The following is a 25,700-nucleotide window of genomic DNA, read 5'->3' as shown; positions in this document are numbered from 1 at the left end:
TTGTCATTTCAGCACCAGGGAGGCAGAGACAGGCAGAGGACTGGGGCTTGCTGGTCAGCCAGCCTAGCCTGCTTGCCAAGTTCCAGGTCAATGGAAGACTCTGTCCCGAAATTAAAGATGCAGATGACACCTGAGGAATGGTATTTGAGGTTGTCCCCTGGCCTCCATTTTCCCATACAAATAACAAGGAAGTGTTCAGGGGAGGTGCATTGGAAGCATCATACATCCAAGTTCCCAGCGTCCATCTGGGTGAGACTTTGGATGGGCATAGCCAATGGGCATGATCTTCATGCCTGACCATGCAAACTTCTTCACGTAACAGGAGGCTGGGCAGGATTCTAAGAACTGGGCTGCTTGAAAGAGCCATCAGCGGTACTAATGAGCAGCTCTGGCCCAGGATTCAGATCTTCAAGTGCATCCTGGCTTTAGAACTTGACATCTTACAAGGAAAACCCTGCATCTGCTGTCTGTCACTGCACCCTGTCCCAAACACTATCATGTGGCCGCTTTATCCCTGACCCCGTGCCCCAGCTACACCGCTCTGATCAGGGCCAGTTCAAACCAGAAAAACCCAGGACCCGAAACCCCAGCTAAGCAACCCTGAGTGGTATTGGTTTATGAGTGACCATGGCCCTGCAGCAGGGGACAGCAACAGGGGGAGATCACAAGCCACACAGTCAGAATTCAGATCCATTTTTCCTAGCAAAGTTGCTACTGAACTTGTCAAGTTGTTTTGTTTTTCTGTATAGTCCGGGCCTCGAATTTTCATTTCTCCTGCCTTTGCCTTTTAAATACAGGGACCACAAAAATGAGCCTAGATAATGATGCTTGCCTGAAGTTTGGGGTTTTTAAATCTTTCAATGAAGTAGATGTTATAACCAAACAAGATAAAATTTAATAAGTGCTTAACTTGGTCAACTAAAATTTTTTATTGCCCTCAGCATCTCTTATTAAATACCAGGGTCACAATAAAAAAAATTGCAAATAAGGACATGGTCACAAAGAATGGCATATAAGGGGACCGAGAAGCTCTGAGGTCACAGCAATGGCTCCCCGAGGAAAAACACCCTCCCCAGCTCACTGTGGCCCCACCTCTCGAAAATATAGTGACATGCATCTTCAGACAAGCCAATGCAATATGAATCCAAATGTGATAAACATGAGTCTTCACAGTGCAATATCATCTTCTCTGCACACAAAGAAAAAGAAACAATAGTTTCTGGAAATGGGAATTATTTTTAAAAATTGAATGTTATTTTTGTGAATCTGATAAGCATACGGTCTCCTAGGAATATTTCCCTAGAGATATAAAAGAACCCCTGCCAGCTCTTCACAGTGGCTGTCACTCAAGACCTGGTACCCAGGTATAGCGCTGCCTCCTCAGGGACATGAATCCAAGTTGCTTGGCATTATTTTCATTTTAATCCGGTGATTTCTAGGGAAGGAAGCATACCTGGGCCTGTTCCTGCCTGTTTTCAAAGTGGAGGGCTTTAGGCTTAGCCCTGGGGGAGGGGTATGGAAGAGAGAGGGATGGGAGGGGTATGGAAGAGGAGGTGCCTGTGCGGTCTGGGGAGGAGTCTCTCCATCACTTCCCAGAGAGAAGGGCACCCCCAGAGCTCAAGTTAAGGTTTTGGACCTGTTCTTTCTCGAGCTAGCTATGTATAATCCAGCTTGTTCCTCATCCTCCACTTTCTGTAAGGAGGCCCCTTTGTCTCTGCGCACTTTGGTCTGTTCTGCTGAAACCCATTAGCGTTACCTTTCTGAGTCCTAGAACTCTGCAGTTCATATGTGTTTGTAAATATGTCCTTTTAGCTTTCTATGTGTATGAACATGTATGTGTGCCTGTTTACATCTTATTGCATGCCTCTGTAGATGTATATGTAAATATATGCCTGTCTCTCTCTCTATATATATATATATACATAATGAGTGTATACGTCTCTGTGTGGATATGTGTGCGTGTGAGTCTGTGTTCACACATGTTTCATTCTGTACCTATGTGGATATGTGTGCATGTATGTCTCTGTGTGTGGATGTGTTTGTGTTAAAATATGTGCCACTGAGTGCATGTGTATAGACACGTCTGCATCTCTGTGTCTATGCTTACCTGTGTGTCTATATGATGTGTAGAGATGTTCACACATGTGTGTTCATGTTGACAGCAACTGCATACTCAGAGCTTAAAGTGACATATGGGACTTTAAGTAAGGGTCGCAGGAGTGAAACATAGGATTTTTTTTTTTTTTTTTTTTTGCATGTGCTTTTCCCAGACTCCCCTCTTCTTCCGCATTTCTGGAGGCTCACAATGTTCCTCTTAGTGGACTCCACAGCGGGGCCCTCAGAGGAGGAGGCACCACAGAACTTGCTTGCATCCTGCCATGTAAAACCCTGAGTGGTGCTGGGTACATTTGAGAGGGGCTAATGTATCCGACAGCAAACCAAGTGCTGCCACCTGTGACCTGTGGAGCAGTGATCTTTGGGAAAATGGCAGTAGAATTTGCTCACGGCCTGCAGGACAGTGGCCTCCAGGTGGCGGTAGACTCGAAGTTTTATCTCACCTATGTTGATGAAGTCTGAGCGATACTGACAAGTCATCCCAAACCCGAAGTCCCTCCAAAACCCTGTTTCCTTCTTGATGACCTGCAAGGAAAAAGGCTGTTAGAGATAATATAGAAAACCGATCTTCACATGCTTGGTGAGCAGTGCTCAGTATAGAGCCACCCCACTGCCAACAAATAGACCAGATGGAGTGGTGTGTGTGTGCGGGTGTGTGTGTGTGTGTATGTGTGTGTGTGTTTACCAAAAGAATTACAATACACTAAGTCCAAACTGCGGCTTTGTGATTTTGGGCACCTCTGGCCAGGATGTCTCTAGGGTGTAGACATGAAAGCGCGCACACACTCTCTCACACACAACCAAAACAACCTCAGAGAGCAGGTTTTTGAGCAGTGCCATGGAAAAGCCACCTACACATCTGGTGTCTGGTTCCAGTGCTAAGGAGAAGCGAGGCCGGCCCCTTACACAGGCCTGAGTTCAGAGACAGCGAAGAGCTCAGGAAGTTGAGAAAAGGTCTCGGGAACAGCTTGGAATTCAGAACTCAACGACAGGGAAAGAGAAGAAACACCCAAGAGATTCCTGCTGTTCTCGGATCACTGACCCTACACCCTCTGGCTGGCTGAGGAGAGGGTGCTTCTAAAGGATGAAGCTGCTCCAGAAAGCTCCTGCTGGAAGTGCCAGCATGCCGGGTGACCTAGAGGCCATCCAAACAGTGACCAAAAAAACCCATAAAACCAGAGCAACGCTGTACTGTTCCCTTTCTTTCTTTCTTTTTCTTTTTTTTTTTGCAGAAAATTTCCAGCAAATTTGCTGAGGCAACAAAACTTAAAAAGTAACAGAAATTGGCATGTACACACATGAATATACATGTACTCAAACATACATACACATAGGCACACACAGACACATACACCAACACACACACTTGTCAGAAGTAATTCGGGAAAGGGGTTTGAAACCAATTTTTTCCCATCTTTGTCATTTCTGTAGGTGCTTAGAAGACAGGAAGTCCCTTCCTTAGGAGAGGGAGGCAGAGTGCCTAGGAGGGTCCCTGTTGCTAAAGCTTGGATCTGTTTGCTGCTCATCTGTAACACCTTGTGAGAAAGGAAGGGCAGGCCTGTCCCATCTCCACTCCTGGCTACTCTTTTCACCTCAGGCAGGTCTCTTGATTTCAAGCCCGTTTTCCTTCACATATGATGGAGAGTTGAGCTAAATCACAACTAAAGAATTTTACAGCTCATTTATGGCATCACTGTTACTCCATGTTCTGGAAGCTTCCCACAGTCAAAATTATATTTGATAAATGTCTTGCAAACAGTTAATGAATCTTAAAACATTCTTTTATCCCAGAATTCAATAGGGCAGAGGCTATGCCATGCTACACACACACAAGAGCTTGCTCACAATGAGGCTCCTTAACCACCTGTGATGGAGTGGGAGGGACCCAGAAATTCCCACCCACACTTCTCCAAGGATTTATATGCAGTTTATGGCACTAGGGGAGATGAAGAAAAGGGAGCTTTACCAATGGTGTAGCCACTTCCCAGTGAGGTGCCCACCCATGCCCCTGCAAGCAATGCTGGTGAAACCCAGGTCACCAGACCCAACAACAGATGTGAAAGCAGGAGGCAGAGAAGCTCGAAAGGACCGTGTGAGACAGGAGTGTCTGGAGAAGCCTCCACTGAAGACATTTTCAATGGATTTTTTTCCTTCTTTCTCAATCAGGTAAATTTTTCTGTTGCAGTCAAAGGCCTAATATCCCTTCTACTGTCCAGGGTTCTAGATATCCCACAGACATGGAGCAGAAGAGAAGCGCCAGTATCCAAACTTCAAATATTTGTTTGTACTCTCCATAGACAGCTCCCTGTTGGAAGAACAATCAGGAGACCTGAGGGGGAAGCAAGAGTGTGTTCCCAGGAAGCCACTGTCCCAAGATTCTGGGCTGGATCACGGTTATGCTGAAGGACATAAAGGAAGGCTAATCCTCCCTGGAGACAGGTGACAGCAACACATGATTTGTGGCAGGGGCTGAGGTCTAGAAACAGTTACTACATTGGTTTTAAAGTTGGTAAGCCGAAGAAAGGCACTCTGGGAAAGGGCCACTGAAGTACAGGCTTTTGTGGAAGCTGCCATGGCTGTGTCATAGCATGTAATTTCGGGGATAGATAGACTTCACTTCTGCGAGATTCCACCACCATGGCTGGGCCAAGCTGCCAACTGTTGCTCTCCAATGCCGCCTCTGGACGAAAGCCTGGCGGAGATGAGGGCTCTTGAGTTCTCTCCTGATGGGATGGCATTGGGTCACTGCTGAAGACCCTACAAGAGCCACAGAGGTTTCCAGTCCACCCAGACCTGCCTGCCTCCTCCTCCTCTCCTCTCATCCCCTTTGAGCTTCTACATCAGTGTCTCTCTACCTTCCAAAAGCTGCGACCCTTCAACACTGTCCCTCTTGTTGTGGTGATCCCCAACTATAAAATTATTTTCATTACTACTGTAATTTTGCTGCATTTATGAATCATAATGTAAACACCTGCATTTCCTGATGTTCCTCAGTGATGCTCATGAAAGGTTCATTTGGCCCCCACAGTGGTCATGACCCACAGTTTGAGAATTGCTGCTCTCCACAGGCCTGTTTCCTAACCACCCAACTCCCCAGGCTCACAGGCATCTAAGGTACTCCCTCAGCCTATGCTTGGCCATGTTTCCCTACTCATCATTGCTCAAGATGATCACCCTGAGCCTCCTGACCAATGCCATACAGCTGCCAGTACCCATGGAAAATGACCTCATGGGTGCATTTGTTTCTTAGTTTGCTGTCTTCATCTACCACTCTTGGGCAACGTCAGCCAGAGTCTTAGTCCCTAGTGTCAGCGGCACCCAGAATGTCACTCACCACACAGTTGTACAATTAATAGATACTCTTTAATGGATGGATGAGGAGCAGTATAAGGTAACCCCAACTCCTAGCCTGTGGAAACAAACATGCTTCAAGCGAGAGACACTTGTCAGCAAGAGCCTCAGCAAAAGCATAGGTGGTCTGGTGGTAACAACTGTCAGGATTGCATGGATGGAGACCAATAGGCAAAAATGTCCTCATGGTCTTGAGCCTGGAGGCACCAAGTGTGGTTTATACACATGGAGTCAGGTACAAGGAGTTCCACCATTTTGCCCAATTGTTAAATATATACTCCAATGGTTCTACCACAGGGCAAAGACTAAACCTGAAAAGTTGCTCATCTCTTTCTTTTGTTCTAAATTTCAGTGTTCTGTCTCCAGTGCCGCTGTCACTTTGAAGGTGTCTTTTGGGCTAGCCTCATGCCCACACTTTCTAGAGCACCTTTCTAGTCCACAAAGTTGGCAAAAGACTTTGGGACTAAGCATGTCACAAAGGCATGGATTTCAGGCTGGGTGTCCCACTGGACGTTTCTAGAGTCACAGCTTTGTGGGCAAGTTGTGTGACATGGGGCAATTATTTTTTATTAGGATCAAAACATGAAACAGAGATCAGCAACTCCCTCGAGGGCTGAGGGGAACACAGCCGCCCCACAGCTGCACAGGCAGCAGGAGCATAGGCAGTTGTCTGTCTGATTTAACGGTGTTGAGTTGGGCAGCTGCCTATGAAGCAATCTGGATCTTAAAATTAAGTAAGTAACCAAGACTTCGGGCAGAGAATATTCTCTAAATGAAAGAGTATCGCTCCAAAACTGAAGCTAGATCTGATCAGCCTTCTATGTCCTAGGAGTAACCAGGAGCTGTACATGGTTACAGGCATGTGGCCCACAAACACACACAGGGTTTCATGCTTGTTGCAGTTGTCTTTACATTCTGAACTCTTTTGGCACAAGGGTCTGCATTCTGATTTTGTTCTGAGATATTCTATTGATAAAGCAGGCCCTGCCCGTGCATACTAGATTCCCTGAATTGCAGCAATTTCTGGATCTGATTATGCATTGTGTACTCCTTATTATCTGGGACCTGAAGGGTCAGTGATCACGCTGCAGAAGATTCTGGGGGCGAAGGCTATGTGCCCTCTTTTTGAGACCTCTTCAGAGAGAGGCAGAATGATTTGCTCAAGTTCATTGAGCCTGTTCCTGTAGAGCTCAGGGCTAGGATTCCCATGAAGATCCTGGTTTAATTTCTTAAGAAATAATGTATTCTGGAGCACAGGGCTCCCAGAATTTATTTAATAATAGATTCAAATCTCATCTCCTCCCAGGTCTCTGCAGCCTCTCATTTCCACACAAGTCCTATTGGTTTGAGAATAAAGTACGACAGTCTCTTCTAAGGGGTTAAGGCTGGGCCAGACCCACAAGCGCTGTCATTTCTGGAATGGAGAATCTTGGTCCTCTGGCAGCACACGGGTTCCTTCAGCTCATCACCCTTGGTCAAGCTTAGCCGCACAGTTTGGCACTCACATCTGTCCCTCTCCCACTCACCAGCTGCAGGAATCTGAACTACTGGACTTAGGCCTGCTGAGCCCTGGCTTCCATATGTGTGAATGAGATGTAGATGCCGCTTACCCTTGTTGGGAATTATGGGAGATAACATGGTCTCACTGAGGGACTCTCAAATGCTTTCTGATTAAACAAAACCAGTCCACAAGGGCACACTGCATGAACTATGCCCAACAGACAATACTAAAGACTGAAGCATAGGTCAGTGTTTAAAATGCTCAGTAATTCAAACCCCCAAATAAAAAGTCCATCTAATTGAGGAGCTAAGAAATGGTCCTTGATAAAGTGACTGTTTCATGAATAGGAAGTCCAGAGTTTGAAGTCCTAAAATTCACATAAAAAGCGAGTAGTGGAGTGTCCCTAACCCAACTGACTAGATAGTCCAGGCAGACTAGATAGGTCAATGAGTTATGTATCAGGGGCTAGGTGAAGAAGAGAAACAAGGAGGAGAAGGAGAGAAGGAGGAGGGAGGGAGGGAGAGACAGACGCCGTCTCAAAAAATAAGATGAAGGGAAGAAGCAGGACCTATAGGGAACAGGGGTTGTTCAAGAGGGTAATAGGAAGGAAAACAGGACTGAACATATTAATACATGTATGAAGTTGTAAAAAATACATGTATTAAGGAGGCAGTGATTAAGGAAGACACTTGATTTCAGCCTCTTGGTTCACGCCAACTATTTGAGGCAGGCAAGGCAGTGCAGGTGTAAGCAAGAGAGGATGAGGACAGTGAGAAGCACACCCCACGTACACCGCTCCGTGTCACAAAGTAAGCAGGCTACATTACCAGGTGTTACCGTACAGCAGACATCACGGTCTGCATCAAACACCGAGAGACTAAAATTCACAAGGTGGTGGCCTGGGTAGACGGCAGGCTGACGCTGGTGTCCTCGGAGATGGTGCCATCTGCCAGGTGGTGGGATTAGCTGGCATTCTCTTTGCAGCCAGGTTAAGTTGGCTGATGAAGGACAATCAGTCTCAACAAAAAATCAGAGTCTACGGCCCTGTGCTCGAGACAGTCCATACTGATCGCCAGAGCTGCACACATCTCTTCCCAGCATTCCCTATGGTAACACACTGGTAACCCCAATACAAGCCACAGGGGAATTGTTTACACCATGGAAATCAGCAAACACCATCACTAGGGCTTTTTTTTTTTTTCTTCTTCTTCTTCTTCTTCTTCTTCTTCTTCTTCTTCTTCTTCTTCTTCTTCTCCTCCTCCTCCTCCTCCTCCTCCTCCTCCTCCTCCTCCTCCTCCTCCTCCTCCTCCTCCTCCTCCTCCTCCTCCTCCTCTTCTTCTTCTTCTTCTTCTTCTTCTTCTTCTTCTTCTTCTTCTTCTTCTTCTTCTTCCCAAGAGTGGGCTGCTAAACAATTGCAAGCCTGCCACTGGCTTTATGCCATAAACATCTTTTTAAATAAAAAAAAAAGTGGAATTAATTTGTTTATTCAAAACTAGTCTCTGGCAGAGGGTGAGGGAAGACGGGTTGTGGGGAGGGTCGGAATCTAAAGAAAGGTGAAGTAGGAGGCTTCTGCAGGGATCTAAGGAGGAACTGACAGGCTGAGCAGCAAGGTGGAATGTTTAAAGCGAAGAACGTTGATTTAAATTACAGCCATTCCCTTCTCGGTTTGCTGTTTCTGCATTAAGGCACCAGCAAGTCTCATCTCATGGCTTAAATCTCAAAAACTAAATATTAGCACAAAACCCCACAGTGTCGCTTATTACTAATGATCTGTATGCAAAAGTTAAAAAAAATAAGAAGGCATCTGAACATACACAGAGATCCTTGCTTTCCTCTGCAGGCAAGCCGGAAATGGCAAGACTGATAGTGATGAAAACTCATCCTGTGCGCACTGAGCAGGAGGCTGTGATTGTGGAGCTGCACAGGTGACCTTTACTACAGCCCGTTCAGAACCCACATTCCCCACCTCACTGAAGTACCGCTTTGTCCCTGGGAAGGCTATGCAGGGTTTGTTAATACACACATGGTCTAGACGGAGTCAACATGCAATCTCGGGGGAAATCTCTCCTAATTTTCCCATCTCCAGCCATTACTTTTTGGTTTATAGTGTCTTGCCACCTACACACTCTCTCCACAGTGTGTTAATTTCTATAGTTTGATGTGTGCCTCTGGCATTCTTGCCAGGCCATTTTCTTTATGCCTCTGATCTCTCTGGGATAACCGGCAGATCTGGTCCCGCTGCTCAAGAGGAGGGACATCCTGGCACGGGCTAAGTTCTGTCACTCAGGCACTTTCCGATCTTAATTTTGGGGTCCAAAGGATGTGTGTACGCATGCATATGTGTGTGTGTGCATGAGTGCGTGCACGTGTGCTGGTGTGCACCTGTGCTTGCACATTTGAGTGTGGGTGCTCACCTGTGCAGTATAGAGGTCAGAGGGTATTCTGTTGCTCTTCACATTATATTTGAGACAAGGTCTCCAATGAACCTGGAACTGGCAGTTTGGCTCGACCTTCTGGCTAGAGACTGCCCCGCCTCTCCTGTTGGCTGGGATCTACCTGTCTCTATCACTCTCCCAGTGCTGGGGTTTCACCCATCTGGGTGGGGTGGAGACCTGAACTTTGGTCCTCATGCTTTCCCACAAGCACATTATTCAGCGATCCCTCTCCCTAGCTTCTGACTCTGCAGCCTTGGACAATTCATTCAGCCTCTATGAAGGGTGCATGAGGGGCCTCAGATCAATCATGCCTGAGTGTACAAAACAAGCACAGCTCTTCTGACCCCAGTACCAGGACCTGGAGCAGATGGTTGCAGGCAGTGAGTGATCAAGACAGTTTGTCTTGGGATTAGCTCTGTGGCTAACAGGTCTTGCTGTTATTACAGAGGACCTGAACTTGATTCCCGGCACCTGCATCAGGTGAAACTCCAGCGCCAAGAGATCTTATACCCTCGCTGGACCTTACACACATAAGTAAAACTAAAATAAAATAAATGACTTGTGTAATGAAGGACACAGTCATGCATTTCCCTGGGGAGCCTTGGACTTGCTGCCTTTCACTGAGCTGAGTAACTGTACACTGAACTCTGAGCAGCAGCTTCATGTGCCGGAGGAGAGGTCAATGACGCTCTAAGAAGTAAATGTCAAAGGTGATTTGGGGTTTCTCGCTGTGGCCACGCGCATCCGAGGCTCTGAGTTATTTCCACCTGGACTGCTTATTCTGTGAGTCTGGTAGACCTGCTTCTACCCTGTCTGTCCGTCTGCCTCCCATCCTGCCTGCTCTCAGGATGAACTGGAAAGGACAAAACCTTTAGATTGTGAAATGAAAAGAAGCCCTTGCAAGCAAATAGGGCCTTTATGAATTTGAACTAGAAACATTAATCACTTCCAATGTCAAATGTAAAACAGAGCTTTATTTAAAATCAAGGGAATTTTTATTCTCATTGGTTGAAAGAAAAAAAACTCACTTTGTCTCATTTTTCATTTAACGTCCCATGAAAGGCTTACAACTCCTGGGATGGGAAGCCAGAGCCCTGGTCCTCACAGGAAACTCATCTCTCATGTTCAGAAAACTGGTTCTTTGGTTGTGAAACCGTCTGAAGCCCACAGAGATGTGTACCATACCCAGCCACACACTACACCTGCAGTGCTAAAACCTGACAGCCATAGTGGAGACTGTTTGTGCACTTTCTGGCTTGAGCCCACCAAAATCATACAAGGACAAGCACGCAACATGAACCTCCTCCCTTCTGAAAGAACCCCAAACTTCGGTGTTCTGGAGAAGAATCCCATTGGCTGTCAGAGGTTACCTGGGAGAGGGCAAGGGCACAGGTCAGGCCTAGAGGGAATGGGTTTTCTCACTTCTGAAAACCTATTACAGAGTTGGCTCCCCAAACAAACATTGCAGAACAATGTTCTCCCATGACCATGATATGGGGCACTAGGAGACCCCATATCCCCTTTCCATCTACATCTGCATGTCTATGTCCCATTTCCTTCCTGCCCATAAGGATACTCGGTGCGAAAAGCATGGCATTTCCAGGATGCTAACAGGAGGCAGAGGTGTCCAGCATAATCTCCCTGCTGGGAAGATCACCCTGAGTGACAGAGGAGGGTCTGTCCTGCGCCCAGGCAGCCAACACTATAGTATTCACCCCCCAAATACACTCCATGGTTTCAGTCACTGCTATTAGCTGAGGTCAGAGAATATTAAACGAGTAAGTCCAGAAATGAGTAAATTATGTGCTGTATTCTATATTATCATTAGTCACTGTTGTCTGTCTCACAGCTACCTTATAATCCTAATGTTAGCACGTGTGTAAGTACAGAGGAAGCCACACCATGTACGGCGCTTGGGATGATTCGTTATCTCATGTATCCAGTGAGGGTCTTGGAGCATCTCCACACGGGCAAAGGGACTATAACAGCAGCCTTGGAGGGGTATGGGGTGCTCTCCTGGTTTGTCCCAGTTCCTCTTTCCGTTCTGCTTCAGCTGTCTGTGATGACGTGAGACTGAGCAGGCCCTGGGGGCTTGGCGGTTCCACAACCTATCACGGTGCAGCCAAGATCTTGGCAGAGAAGTCGTTCCTCTGATTCTTTGAAAGCGACATCTCTGGTGACACCATTGATGCCAACATCTGCCTCAATACGGGGATGTGTAGCAGTGGTGACAGGATGGGATGGGTGAAGGGCCAGGGGACAGGTCTGGGTTCTTGTTCCCCAGTTCTGGGTTCACGGTAACGGCGGCGTAAACCACCCACTTCTGTCACCTGTTTACCACCATCTTAGGCATTCCTGTTTCTAACAGGAACATCACCCTCACTTCTCCGACAGGATTTTGTAATGATAAAGAGAAAGCATGCTCTAGCCAAAATCCAATCATAGTAGTTCCGAAAACCATAGACGAAAGCTATGGAGGTGTGAAATTACCCTCTTATAAGGTACGGTTCCTATTTATTTTTCACTTTTAAATATTGCAAGGACTTTTAATCATCATGGCACTTGGAGCAAAGGCCAGAACATCTGCCAAACTTAAAAACCACTAAGGGGATTGGTCTGCGGATCCCGCTCACCGCTCCTCACGGTCAGGTGCCCCAGTAATGAGCGACATTAAACAGCCGCGCACAGGCATCTGCAGGGTTGTTACTCACCAGCTGCTGCTCTAGGGGCGGGACTGCATCATGATGGCCGTAGATTACGCCAGGGTTATACTGACTGAAAAGAACCGGATAAAATACCTTCTTCCCTGCAAATCAGAAAGCAAACATCTGCTTAGGAGATACTCGGTCCACTGCTGGGCTTGCTCATGTGCATTTCACCGTCGGAAATAGCCCAGGTGCTTCCACCCACTCTTTCTCGCCTCACCCAGCTCTAGACCAGATCTTAGAGAGTACTCCAGCTCGACCAGTCAGCCTGATTCTCCGACCTGTCTGTCCCAGGATGAGAACAACATGAAAGCTGCCGACAGGCCAGAGGCTGGGGTTGCGTTCCCCAAAGCGTTGAGTGTGGAGGAGGGTCCTGGTGTCCCTGTCCTGCATGCCCAAAGCCTTTAAATGTCGATTTCTAGTACAACCTTAAAGAGTGGCAGAGGAGGTCAGGAAGACTGTGGGCAGCAGAGGGCTCAGAGCAGCTGCCCCTTACCGCTATGCATGGAAGAATCGCCATATTTTAACAGCAAGTGACCACACCAGGACCCTTAGTTCTCTTTCAATAGTGCCTAAGTCCACAGATATCATTTGTATATTTGGGGCTTCTTTCAACCCCAAATGGGGCTTGCTAAGGGCCCATAGCTAATTTTTTTCCCTTTGGATTTGAGTGGTTTTTCCAGGTCCGTGTCCTCTGACTCACTGTCCCAACCATCTGACCTCCCAGTGGGAGACAGAAAGGGGTTATGCACAGTGGTACAGGACATAGTCCCAGAATGAGTGTGCCTGACAGTCCTGTTGCACCAAACCTGTGTGTAAGTGGAACAAGGTCACCTTCCTTGTCTTTGTGACTGAAGGAACATGATGGTAGAGCGGCCTGTGCAGACAGCAACACCTGCAGGAAAGGGAGCCGAGTGCCCGAAAGAGGTAAGAGGGAGACAATGCCAACCTGGCTGTGTGTTCAGCCTGCACGTGTTGAGGAACTCAGAGGTAAAGTAGATGTCCACGTCACAGAAAAACAGCAGGACGTTGCTTCCCTTCCAGAATCGGGCTCCGACATCCAGTCCCTTCCCCCGGGAAAATTCTCCGTTCAGCTGGATAAAGGTGAAGTTTCTGAAGTTGGCAGCTCTGGAAGGTACAGAGAGCAGACAGTCAGGCGTCGCCACTCATCACCACACTACCAGGGAGGACAGAATCCCCTGGAAAACACACAGCTGAAGCTGTCCCCCTCTGAAAGTTCTGTAACTCTGAGGGTGGCGAGGCCACCCAAGCAGGCACAGAATAGCCAAACTAAGTTGACATAACTGAGGACCAAAGGACAGAGAACACCTAGCCAAGTTTTGTTGTTGTTTTGCTGTGTGACAGGGTCTTACTGTCCAGTCCAGGTTGACCTTGATTTTATGACCTTCCTACCACAGCTGAGATTACTGACATTATAGGTATATGCCACCATGCCCAGTTCTACTGCACTTAATTTAAAAATTTTTAGTTATGTGTATATGTGTGTGTAGTTGCTAACAGAGGCCAGAAGTGGGTGTCTTATACCCTGGAGGTGGAGTTACAGGCAGTTGTGAGTCACACAACATGTGTGCTGGGAACAAAACAAAACAAAACATGCGTCTTCCACAAGAACAGTCTGTGTTCTTAACCACTGAGCTATCTCTCCTGGCCCCTAATGAACTTGCAATATGAATTTATTTCTTCCATTTCTCGGAATTCTTCTATATTGAGACTGCTATTGTTATCACTAATGCACACTTTTTGTGATGGGATTTGGAATTAGTTAAGTAGAAACACAACCCAAAGACATCTTCATGCTTTCTGGACCACTAAAATAAACCCAGTGCATAAAGCTGGGACCCTGTGGAATATGGCTTCCCAGCATCTTCTTATCGGTTTCAAGCCACACGTTCTTGATGTGTGCTGCCCCAGACAGACTGAAACCTTCCTCCCTTACTTCCCAGCAGAGGAAGGGCAGCATCGCGCGGTGTGAAAGAGGGACCAGCGACCTTGCCTTTGGAAGGCAACGATGCACCAGCCCTGGCTGCATTGCCACTAGCTCTGTTAGCAGGACAAGCTCCGTCTTTGCTTGCTTCATTAGCATGAAGAGAATAACAATAGCCTCATTAGTCTTTATACAAAGTGACTATATAAGTGGTGACAAGGGGCTATGGCAACATAAGCACCAGCCCCTACCATCATCATCAGAGGTAAGGATCCCCAAGCCCAGGCTGCCGAAGTCAAGAGGATTCTGTAGTTTGCTGAACTTCCCCAGAAACAGCAGAACCTTCTGAAATGGGACTCAGTCTGGGCAAAACCGTAATTCATTTGGTGCAAATGGGTCCTGGACAGCCTTCCATCAGGTGGAATGAAAGGCCTCTTTCAGCCCTGTTTCAGCGTCTGTGTGCCCACGGGCTGGCATCTGGCCGTTCTCCCTGTTGACTCCATCTGTCTTTGATCAAGGCTTGCTCTACCCGCACTTCTGCCCTTACTACCTCGGCCGGGCCCCACCGCTCCCTAGCCTCTCCCTGTCTTGATATAGCCGGCAGATACAGCAGGAAAACCATTTCCATTTTTAATAGTTTATATTCCTCGCAACTCTCTTGGCTGAAGGTCAACACTAATCGCCAAAGTCCTAAGCTTTTCTCGGGCTGAGTGGTGCTAGTCTCTGGGATTTAATCACAGAAACCAGTTTGGCTACTCTTCTGTGACTTGCCTTCTTTCAGATCTCAGAGGAAGTTTAGAGTTTTATCTGGGGAATCTATGGGCGCAGCCTCGTCTCAGTCAGACGCCAGACAGGAGCACAGCCTGAGTCTGGGTGGAAGACAGGCGTGTGAAAAGCTGGCTCTCTGAGTCAGCAAACCCGGGTCCAGGGCCAACAGCCATGCCTGGTCCCTAGCAGGTACACCTGGACGTCTCTGAATATGTGTGAATGGAGATTTATGAATAAAGTTAGAGTGCTTCTGCTTTATTTGGAGTCCATTCTCTTGCCTTTGCTGCCTTTCTCCAAAACCCTGTTCACTGGGTTTCAAGACCCCTTCAGCTCTTACAACCCCCCTGGACGGCAAATCTTCATTTACTTCAGTCCTGTGATTCCCCTCTGCCTTCGGGACTTTATCTTTGATCCTCTGCTCAGAGATGGTGGCTCCAGCCCACAGCTCCTTCAGTTAGTACCGAGGCTCCGTTCCAAGCCGTTTCAGAATCACTCCTGGCACTAGATGAGGAGAGCACAACTGTCTCCACAGACAAGCGCTGTAAGGGCCTGGCGGGCAGCCCCCAGATCCGGGAGGCTTCTCCAGCCCCAGCTGTCATAGTCCTCACAGCCCAAGTCGTCCTGCCCAAGGGAAACATCACCTGAGGTAGAGGCCTGGGTTCACCTGTACTTCTCAGGGGCTTTCCAGCAGGTTCTCCCAGACGCTTCGTCGAGGGTCTGCCTTGTTCAATTGTTTCAGCTTTTCTATCCTCCAAGACCCTGTTTTCTAGACCACAGGGGTATTAGTTATCTGGTTTACAGAGTAGGGAGGCTGTCATTTCAAATCACAGTGCTCTCTCAGGTTGTAGCTGACCCACAACTTAAAAGGTAACTCTTCTGAGAGGGTTGCAAAGATCTATCATGAAAGATTTTAAATACAAAGGCTTATTTATTTATTTGGTTTAACGAGATATAGGGTCTTGCTATATAGACCAGGTTAGGCTCAAACTGACAATCTGCCTGCTTTCTAAGTTTTGGGGCTACAGAAATGCATCACGGTACTTGGCTTACATATGCTTTCCATACGCATGATAGTAAGCAACACTTCTGAAGGCAAGGGGCACACTGTCTTTAATGTTACGTTGGGAAAACAGCGAGCCGCTACCTCTGCCGGGATAGCCTGCAGACCGCTTGCAGAGGTGCTTCGAGAAGTCAGTTCATACTGAGTAGAATAGAGTGAGCGGCGTGAATGTCTGAGCTAACAGTGTGAACGACGCAACAACCTACGGGCCTACATTGGCAAACAAATAGCAAAGAGATAACAAAAGGCCGGATGCCACAGAGTGTAAGACGGGACAAAAATCTGACGCCTCTGCCTGCCCAGCACACACATGAAAATACCCTGGTTCAAGTAGATTACTCTGATAAACACCATCACCCGCTGCACAGTAGCAGAAGGAAGGGGAGGGGCCCGGGCTTACCTGTCAGTCTTTGGAAAAAGAGGAGGGTGAGCGTCCAAACGCTCACCTTTCTGGACGTAGATAGAAGGACCTTGGTCTTCCCGCAGGGCAGGGAATTTGGACTGCTCTTCAGTATCGAGAGGGAGGGGGAATGGAGTGGGGGGAGGAGAAGAGGAGTGGGGATAGGGGGAGGGAAGTGGGGGGAGGGCAATATTTGGGAGGAGGGGAGGGAAATGGGAAATGGGGAGCAGGTGGAAATTTTAATTAAAAAAGAATAAAAATAAATAAATAAGTAAAAAAAAAAGAAAAAAGAAAACAGGAAAAAAAAAGAAAAAAAAAAAAGAGAGAGACAGAGAGGATAGGCACACCATACAGAGAAAGTGGGTATTTATTTAGTGGGTTATAGAAGGGAAGGGAAAAGGGGAGGGAGAAGGGAGACAAGGAGAGAGAGACAGAGAGAGACAGAGAAAAAAAAAAAAAGAGGAGGGACAACATCCCTGGTGCTAGGGTTTGAAATGATCTTAATTTGAAAGACCTTTAGACAAAGTATTTGGACATCAGATTGTATACATGAATGTGTGGCTTCTAAAGGAACTATTCCGAGAAACCCTTTGTCTGCCCTCACGCAGTGGTAACTTGTTTCATCTTTTCATCCAGGCTGTCTCTGAGGGTAAGGTATTCCCTGCTATTTTCAGGACACAGCCCATTCCTAATGTGCATCCCAACCAGTCTCCAGGGTGCACTTGCCCCAAAGGCTACAGATTCAATATGTGAACGTTGACAGCCCCAGAAGGGCATCTCTGTGCACATATTGCCCAATGTCTCTGGAGAAACCCTGTGGCCCTGAGTGCAGACCATGTTTGTTCTGTGGTCTATGGCCCAGCTCTGGCGACAAACCATAGATGGTCATGATAGTCAAGTCAGAAAGGGTACATGTGACTGGGACTGCCTTGGTGATCCTTTCCCACCACACACCATCTTCCTCTATTTCTGTGAAGAGGGCTCTTGTTCTTCAACCTCACGCCTTGAATATCACATTTTGAGTTCCTCCCGGCAAACTAAAGAGCCCTCTATGAACATCTTATCAAGTCCTGCCCTGTCCCTCTTGTGTCTTGAATCTTCATTGTGTCAAATGTACCAATGCACAAGAGGCTCTTGCAGGTTCTGATCCTTTTAAGGCAGCAGCCCCCCCCCCCACACACACACCTCCTTTCAGAAATAACCCAGCACATCAGCACAACAGGGCATCCCATGAATGTATCCAGTAAGGGTCACAAGCAAAGACAAAGAGGAGACTAAAAGCACTCGACACAGCTAGAGACGAGTAATAGAAATGACCAAGGCTCTTCAGGTACTCCCCGAAGGACTTGCTGTCTGGAGAGAGCTTCTCCTGCAAAGAGATTTCAGCCCCATCTTCAGTGGGTAACTAGGAAGCCCTTGGTTACCCCTTCCTCTTTATATAAGCCCACCACCCACATGTGACAGAGGCTGGGTCCAGTGAATTTGGAAGGATAAATAAAAACCTTAGCTTTTATGATGAGATAAATGTAGAGTAACAGAAAACAGAGCTGAGAAAAATAGCATGCAATTTGTGCTGAAATATTTAATGTACTCTCACAATGAAATGCAATACTTGGTGACATGCCTATAGCTGTGGCATAGCGAGAAGCAGGCACTGGGCGCTGACGACAGTAGAATGGGGTCTCTCCTTCTCACTAATATGCGAACCCCTATTATGAACACACAAAAGGATACATGATTTATTCTCAATTACCTCTTGAATTATATTAATAATTAACAAAACTCTTGAATTTCGCACTCAATTCCTTTCTTTGATATGATAAATCTGCTGCGTGGGGACTTCTCGGTTATGAGCAGTCATTTTTGCAGAGGTTATGATGACCTGAGAAAGCTATTGCTTCTGCTGCTTTTAATTCCCCTAATTGCCTTGCATTTCTCTGAATGAGAGTATTAAAGCTATGCTGTCCAGTATGGTTGGTTCTGATACAGACGTTTTCTTACAACTGCAAAGAAACCGTCTTAATGTGATAGTTCCCATAATGGCCCCTTATTTAAAACATTACTTTGGCCCCAAACTCTGGCAGAATTCCACTGCTGGGGTACAGGCCACATTAGTTAGAGGAACAGGTGAGTGATCTGACTGCCAGCCAGATTGCCCTGCCCCTAGATTCTCTTCCCCCAAGACCTGTTCCACTTCCCAAGCTCCTTACTTCATCTTCCCCGTGGCCAGTCCTTCCCCCAACTCTGGCAGACTTCATTGTCTCAGGTACATTCCACATGGGTTGGAAGAACTGGTAATTGACCTGCCTGCTAGTCAACCTGCTATCCTCCTCAGATTCTGATCCCCCAGACCCAACCCATGGTCCTCTCTCTCCCACCTCATCACCAGTACCTCTGCTGGGCCCTGCCTCCCACCCCCACTCCTACAGAATCCCACTGCTCAGGTACAGACCACACCAATGGAAGAACAGGTGCAGACCACAATGGTCAGAGAAGCAGGCCATGCTAGTCAGAAGAACAGAGACCCACTGCTGCACCAAAGACCAAGCTAGCTGCCAGAACACTAGCTCCAACTTGGACAGAGGCTCCCTACTAGATCAGACAGATGCTAGAAATCCAGGTCACAAAGGCAGGAAGACCAAAAAGGAAACAGAAACTAAGGAACAAAACACCCATCCAACAAAGACAAACTCAGAAATCAGGACCTAGACCTAAAATCATCCACAAAGGTGCCTAAACATCAGTGTAAGAATGCAATCAATAATAGCCAGGGTAATATGGCTCCACCAGATCCCAGCTATCCTATAACATCAAGACACAAATACCCCAAGGCAGCTGAAGCACCAGAAAATGACCTTAAAAACAACTTTATGAAGATGACCGAGGTTCCTAAAGAGGAAATGAAAAATCCCTTAAAGAAGTTGAGGAAAAGACAATCAAAAAATTGAGGAAGCCAATAAATCTCTTAAAGAACGCCAAGATAACCAAGAAAAAACAAATAGGGGAAGGAAAGTGTTGTAAACCTGAAAAGTGAAACAGAAGCAATAATGAAAACACAAACTGAGGGAGCTCTGGAAATGGAAAGTCTGGATAAGTGAGCAGGAACTACAGACACAAGCCTCTCCAACAGGATACAAGAGACAGAAGAGAGAACCTTAAGGATTAGGATATGATAGAAGAATACTAAAACCTGCCAAGGAAAAAAGCCAAGTAACAGATAAAGGCAGATGTATTAGAATCACAACTTACTTCTCAATGGAGACTAAAAGCCAGAATGGCCTGGACTGGTGTCTTGCAGACTCTAAGAGACCAAAGATGCCAGCCCACACTACTCTATCCACAGAAACTTCCAATCACCATAGATGGAGAAAACAAGATATTTCACGAAAAAGTCAAATTTAAACAATATCTATACACAAATACAGCCTTACATAAGGTACTAGGTGGAAAACTGTAACCCAAGGAAGTCAAGTAACCCATAAAAACACATAGATCATAGTACACCAGCAAAGCCCAAAGAAGAGAAACACATAACTGCTACTGCCATTATTACTACCACTATCACCACCATCATCAAAATACAGCAGGAATTAATAATCACCGGTCATTAATATCTCTCAATAACAATGAACTCAATTTTCCAATAAAAGGACACATACTAACCGAATGGGCTCAAAACAGGGTCCAGCCTTCTGCTACATACAAGAAACACATTTCACCTCAACATCAAAGACAGTCATTACCTCAGAGGAAAGTGTTGGAAAAAGGTTTTCCAAGCAAATGGACCCAAGAGCACAGTGGTGTAGCTATTCTAATATCTACAAAACAGACTTCCAATCAAAATTAATAAAAAGAGATGGAGGATATTTCATACTCATTAAATGAAAAATTCACCAAGATGACATCTCAGTTCTGAACATCTTTGCCTCAAATGCAAGGGCACCCACACTAGTAAAATAAACATTATTAAATCTTAAATCACACACCCAAATGCACACATTAATAGTGGGAGACTTCAGCACCCCACTCACACCAATGGACAGGAATGCCAGAAAGAAACTAAACAGAGAAGTAACAGAACTGATATGTCATGACTCAAATGACCTAACAGACATCCACAGAACATTCCTCCCAAAGACAAAGCATAAACCTTTTTCTCAGCACCTCACAAAACATTCTCCAGAATTGACCATATACTCAATCACAAAGCAAGTCTCCACAGATACAAGAAAATTGAAATAACCTTCTGTGTCCTAACAGAGCACTATGGATTAAGACTGGATTTCAATAACAACAGAAACAACAGAACGCCTACAAACTCGTGGAAACTGAACAACTCTCTTCTGAATTACCACTGGGTCAAGGAAGAAATAAAGATAGAAATTAAAGACTTCCTGGAATTCAATAAAAATGAATGCACAATGTACCCAAAGTTATGAGACACAATGAAAGCCCTCGGAAGCTAAGGATCTGTGTGAAGAATTTGGAAGCATCTCATTAGCAGCTTAGCAGCACTGAAAGCTCTAGAACAAAAAGAAGCAAACTCACCCAGGAGGAGTAGAAGGCAGGAGATAATCAAACTGAGATCTGAAATCAATAAAAGAGAAACAAAGAGAGCAATACAAAGAATCAATGAAACAAAGAGTTGGTTTTTTGAGAAATCAATGAGATAGACAAACTAACTAAAAGGCAGAGAGGGAATATACAAGTTAACAAAATCAGAAATGAATAGAGGGACATAGCAACATACACTGAGGGAATCCAGAATCATTAGGACATACTTCAAAAACCTGTCCTCCACAAAATTGGAAAATATAAAAGAAAATGTACTATTTTCTAAATAGATACAGCTTACCAAAGCCAAGTCTAGATCAGATAAGCGATTTAAATAGACCTATAACCATTAAGGAAATAGAAGTAATCATTAAAAGTTTCCCAGCAACTACAATAACAGCAAGCCCAGGACCAGATGGTTTTAGTGCAGAATTCTACCAGACTTTCACAGAAGAGTTAAAACCCATACTCCTCAAAATATTCACAAAGAAACAGAGGAAACATTGCCAAATTCTTTTCATGAGGCCACAGTCATCCTGATACCCAAACCACATAAAGACTCAACAAAGAAAGAGAATTACAGACCAATTTCTGTCATGAACATTCATGCAAAAATACTCAATGAAAATACTCTCAAACTGAATCTAAGAACACATCAAAGAGATTATCCACCATGAACTAGTAGGCTTAATCCCAGAAAAGCAGGTATGATTCAACATAGGAAAATCTGTCACTGTAACTTGCAATATAAACAAACCGAATGGTAAAACAAACAAACAATAAAACCGCACATGCTCATCTTATTAAATGCTGAAAAAAACCTTTGACAAAATCCAGCACCCCTTCATAATAAAATTCTTGGAGACATAGGACTAGAAGGGACATACCTAAACATAATAAAAGCAATATGCAGCAAGCCGATAGTCAACACTAAATTAAATGGAGAGAAACTCAAAAGCAATTCCACTAAAACTACGGACAAGACAAGGCAGTCCACTCTCTCCATATCTATTCAACATAGCACTTGAAGTTCTAGCTAGAGCAATCAAATAACTAAAAGATATCAAGGGGATACAATTAGAAAGAAAGAAGTCCACCTTTTTGCTATTTGCATATGATATGATAGTATACATAAGTGACCCCAAACATTCTACCAGGGAACTCCTACAGCTAATAAACACCTTTAGTGAAGTGACTGGATAAAAGATTAACTCAAAATGGACATTTGGGGTGTCTTCATTTTCCAAATTGATCATAATTGCACTGAATGTTTGTACATAGTAGTTTAAATGCTGTTTTTCAATTATTTTCAGATTTACATGGAGACGAAATTTCTAGTTTAGGTGATAATTCTGTACTAAACTATTTAGAGAACCATTGAACTCTTTCTTTTTTTCATATACCAATTGCATTTGTGATTTCTGACTTTGGGCTGATAGCCGTCCTAGAGGGCAGGAATTTGCATGTAGTTCTCCTTACCTGATATACACATAATTCTCCCCTCGGTTATCTGGATGAAATCTTCGTGAAATGATTTCAAAGAGGCATGATAGGACACACACTGTGGTAAGGCAGGCCCATGACGGCACTACCACCACTACACCGCCTCTGTCCTCACCCACATGGGGTAGAGCAGTCTATTGGTGTGTGTGTGTGTGTGTGCGTGCGTGCGTGCGTGTGTGTGTGTGAGAGAGAGAGAGAAAGAGAATGTATGTGTGTATACATCCATACATCATATATGTATATGCATGTTTGTGTGTGTACAGGTGTATGCGATTGCATGTATATGTGTGTGAGTGTGTTTATGGAAGCCAAGAGTCAACGCCGTGTGTCTTTCACAATTGGTTTCCATCTTATCTTTTGAAACAGGATCTCCCGTTAAGGTTAGTGCTCACTGATTGGCTAAATAAGCTGTTCAATAAGCTCTGGATATCTTCCTGTCTTGGGTCCCCTTCCAGTTCCAGGTTATAGACACATATGACCACACCCAGAGTTTACATGAGTACTGGAGATTCAAACTCTGGTTTGGGCAGCAGGCACCTTACCCAAGGAGCTAGTGCCGCATCCTCAGTGTCTCATTGCTAATGCCTCAATTCTCAGGGATGGTTCCTCTAAAAGATGCCTCTGTGTCCCCATGATCAGACAAAGATGAACTTGCCAATGCATGATAATTCAACTACAAGTTACAATTTTTAAAAATATCCTCTTATACAGTTCCAATCAAATGGCTCCTTAGACTGGTGCTTCTCAGAGTGAGCCATGGGCAGACCCAGCAGTGTCCATGGAAACTGTGAAACGCTGGTTCTCAGGCTGCAAGTCAAGCATCTTGGGCTGGGTCCAAGTATCCCGCATGTTAAGAGGCATCCAAGGTTAACAAAAGCTTAGGCATATTTGAGAGTTTGTATTTGAGAACAGATGAATCCTGGGGAAATCTAATGATCAAGGATCAGGTACTTGGAAGTAATTGGTGTCATTTTCTGTTACAGGGACCTGTAAACATTTAACCACAGTCTTTAAAGGAACAACTGCCTGCATCTCGCAGGACAAGTTCATATGCATGCACGCAGGCTTGTGCAATGAAACGAGGATTTCGTGAAACCATCTATCGCCTTATTACCCATGATTCATTCTGAAAATTTGCACCCTACTCTATTCCATTTCCAAAAACACTGGGCTAAGCCCACTGAATCGATTTTGAAGCCCTCTAATGAATCACAACCAGAGTTTGCAAAGCACCAATCTGTAGCAATCAGCTGAAGCAGAAAACTCAATTGAGGAAGTATAAACTCAGAGAAAGAGAACATAAAACACTGCAAACTCGTCATTAAACAAGGCCGTATTTTTAGATATTCTTAAAGTGTTTGCATCTAGCTGGATTTAGAACACTTTAATTACAATAGTGATCTCCAAATGAAGTGAATGTCATTTAGCCTGATTACAAATCTCATTAGCTTCAACCAACAATTACGGATCTTAGGAGGGCACGGGGGCACTCGGCTCTCTCATGCGGCTGGAGTGAAGGCCTCAGGGACAATCTCCCTGAGCCGTCATTTCTTCATCTAGGAAACAGGACCAATAACAATATCTATCTCAAAAAGCCAGACACAAAGGGTCAAAGGACCTAGGAACCTGACTTAGCAGGTAAAGTGCTTGCTGCATAAGCATGGGGACCACAGTGCAGATTATCAGATGCCATCTGTAGTCCCAGAAAGTGGGAAGCAGACACAGAATCCCAGGAATAAACAGCTTAAGCAGACTTTCAGAAACTTCTAGCCTTAATTTCGTTGACGGATCTGCACCTATGTATAAGGCAAAGAGCAACTGGAGAAGATGCTCAACGTCTACCTCAGCTGTCCACATATGTGTGCATATACCCATACACATATGCATATCACACATACAAGCATGTACCGAAAGTTGCTATAAATATTTATTGAGATCATTCATAAAAATAATAATTGAAAATAAAATGCCATTAAACAAATATTATTACCACCATATAAGAACAGTGAAGATATTAAAAGAAAGCCGCAGGCAGAAGCATGCGTGCATGTGTGTGTGTGTGTGTGTGTGTGTGTGTTATCATAAATCCAAATCCAATAATTACTTGGTACTATCTTTCCTTTGATGAACAAACTTGTGTTTCCAGGTCTTTAGATTGGCTCTGTCTATGGCTGTTGATGTCGCCTACTTGACTGCCTACTCATGTACTTCCTTCCTGCCTAGAATTGAATCCACCATTTCTTGCTCAGAGAAATTTTTACCATCTTGTCTCCACAGTTAACTACATCCTCACTCCCAAACCTAACTCTCCCACAGCCTGCCTCCTACAGCACCAGTATCTTTATGCACTGTGCTCTTTTGTCTTGTACATATAGACTCTACTTATACATTTCTCAGCTCACTTCTAAAACCTCTTAAAGTCTACTTTAGCCTCTTTTATTCATTCTGTAACCACTATCTATGCAAATAAATGCATTTACTTTATGCCATATGCTCTGTGATGTTAAAAGTTCCTTTTAGAAATTAAGATTTAAATAAAGGAACGTATATTTACCCCAGCCAGATTACCAAGGTAGACTAGATTATCTGACTAATTGATACTCTTAGAACAATAGATACCATGGGGTGGAGAGAGGGCTCAATGTTTAAGAGCACTTTCTGCTCTTACAGAATACCCACGTCCAATTCCTAGCACTCGTGCGGTACCTTATCACTGTTGTAACTCCTGTTCCAGAGGATCTGACACCATCCTCTGACCTCTGAGCGCCCCAGAATACACATAAATATATGCAGGCAAAATATGCACATATATTATAAAAATAAATCTTAAAATCATTACATCATATGAATTTACTGCCTGTCAATAAATTTGAATGTTGTGGAAACACACAAATGTATTAGTCAATGTCTGTGGCATCACACGCTTATGACATGGAGCAACCTGGGAGGACTTACAGGATAAGAGTACTTAAGCCTTCCAGTCCTTAGAGAGAACATTTCCTATAGCATGTTTAAACTAGCCTGCCGTTTCCATAAACTCAAAACTGCGTAACCATCAGCCAATGTCCCAACATCCTTTGAAACATGAAAAAAGTGCCAAACCCAATAGGATAAGATTTGCCAATTCTGTGTGCACACTGAAGTCACATGCCTGGACAGACACAACGTTTGTTGGAATAACGCAGTTACCTGCAGTTCAGGGTGCAGCCCCTTCGGGCTTGCCACCACGTTTGCTTACAAAACATTTCTATCCTGATTGCTGGTTTGAAGCAGCTGGAAGACTTTAAAAATGATCTTGTCTAGGAATGGATATTGGCAAAGATGCTTACACCTACCCATTGGACAGAGAACATGAGTCCTAAC

The 25,700-nt window shown here is 45.1% G+C and overlaps 1 protein-coding gene across 4 annotated transcripts in view; it reads right to left on the bottom strand.

Annotated features, from left to right (window-relative positions):
- Csgalnact1 (chondroitin sulfate N-acetylgalactosaminyltransferase 1) overlaps positions 1-25,700 on the bottom strand; it is a 322,039-nt gene that overhangs the window by 2,567 nt on the left and 293,772 nt on the right. For 3 of the 4 annotated variants that reach the window (XM_057752646.1, XM_057752647.1, XM_057752648.1), the window contains 4 exons: positions 20,829-20,867; positions 13,057-13,235; positions 12,114-12,208; positions 2,559-2,640 (listed from right to left, as the gene is read on the bottom strand). In XM_057752646.1, the coding sequence (XP_057608629.1) occupies positions 2,559-2,640; positions 12,114-12,208; positions 13,057-13,235; positions 20,829-20,867 (395 nt within the window). The remainder of the gene's footprint in view (positions 1-2,558; positions 2,641-12,113; positions 12,209-13,056; positions 13,236-20,828; positions 20,868-25,700) is intronic. The other variant, XM_057752651.1, reaches the window with a different exon arrangement.

The sequence above is a fragment of the Chionomys nivalis genome, chromosome 20, assembly GCF_950005125.1.
Source record: "Chionomys nivalis chromosome 20, mChiNiv1.1, whole genome shotgun sequence".
In the NCBI taxonomy this organism is placed as follows: Eukaryota; Metazoa; Chordata; class Mammalia; order Rodentia; family Cricetidae; genus Chionomys; species Chionomys nivalis.
The sequence above is the reverse complement of the archived record's forward strand: the minus strand, read 5'-3'. Positions and strand labels throughout refer to the sequence as shown.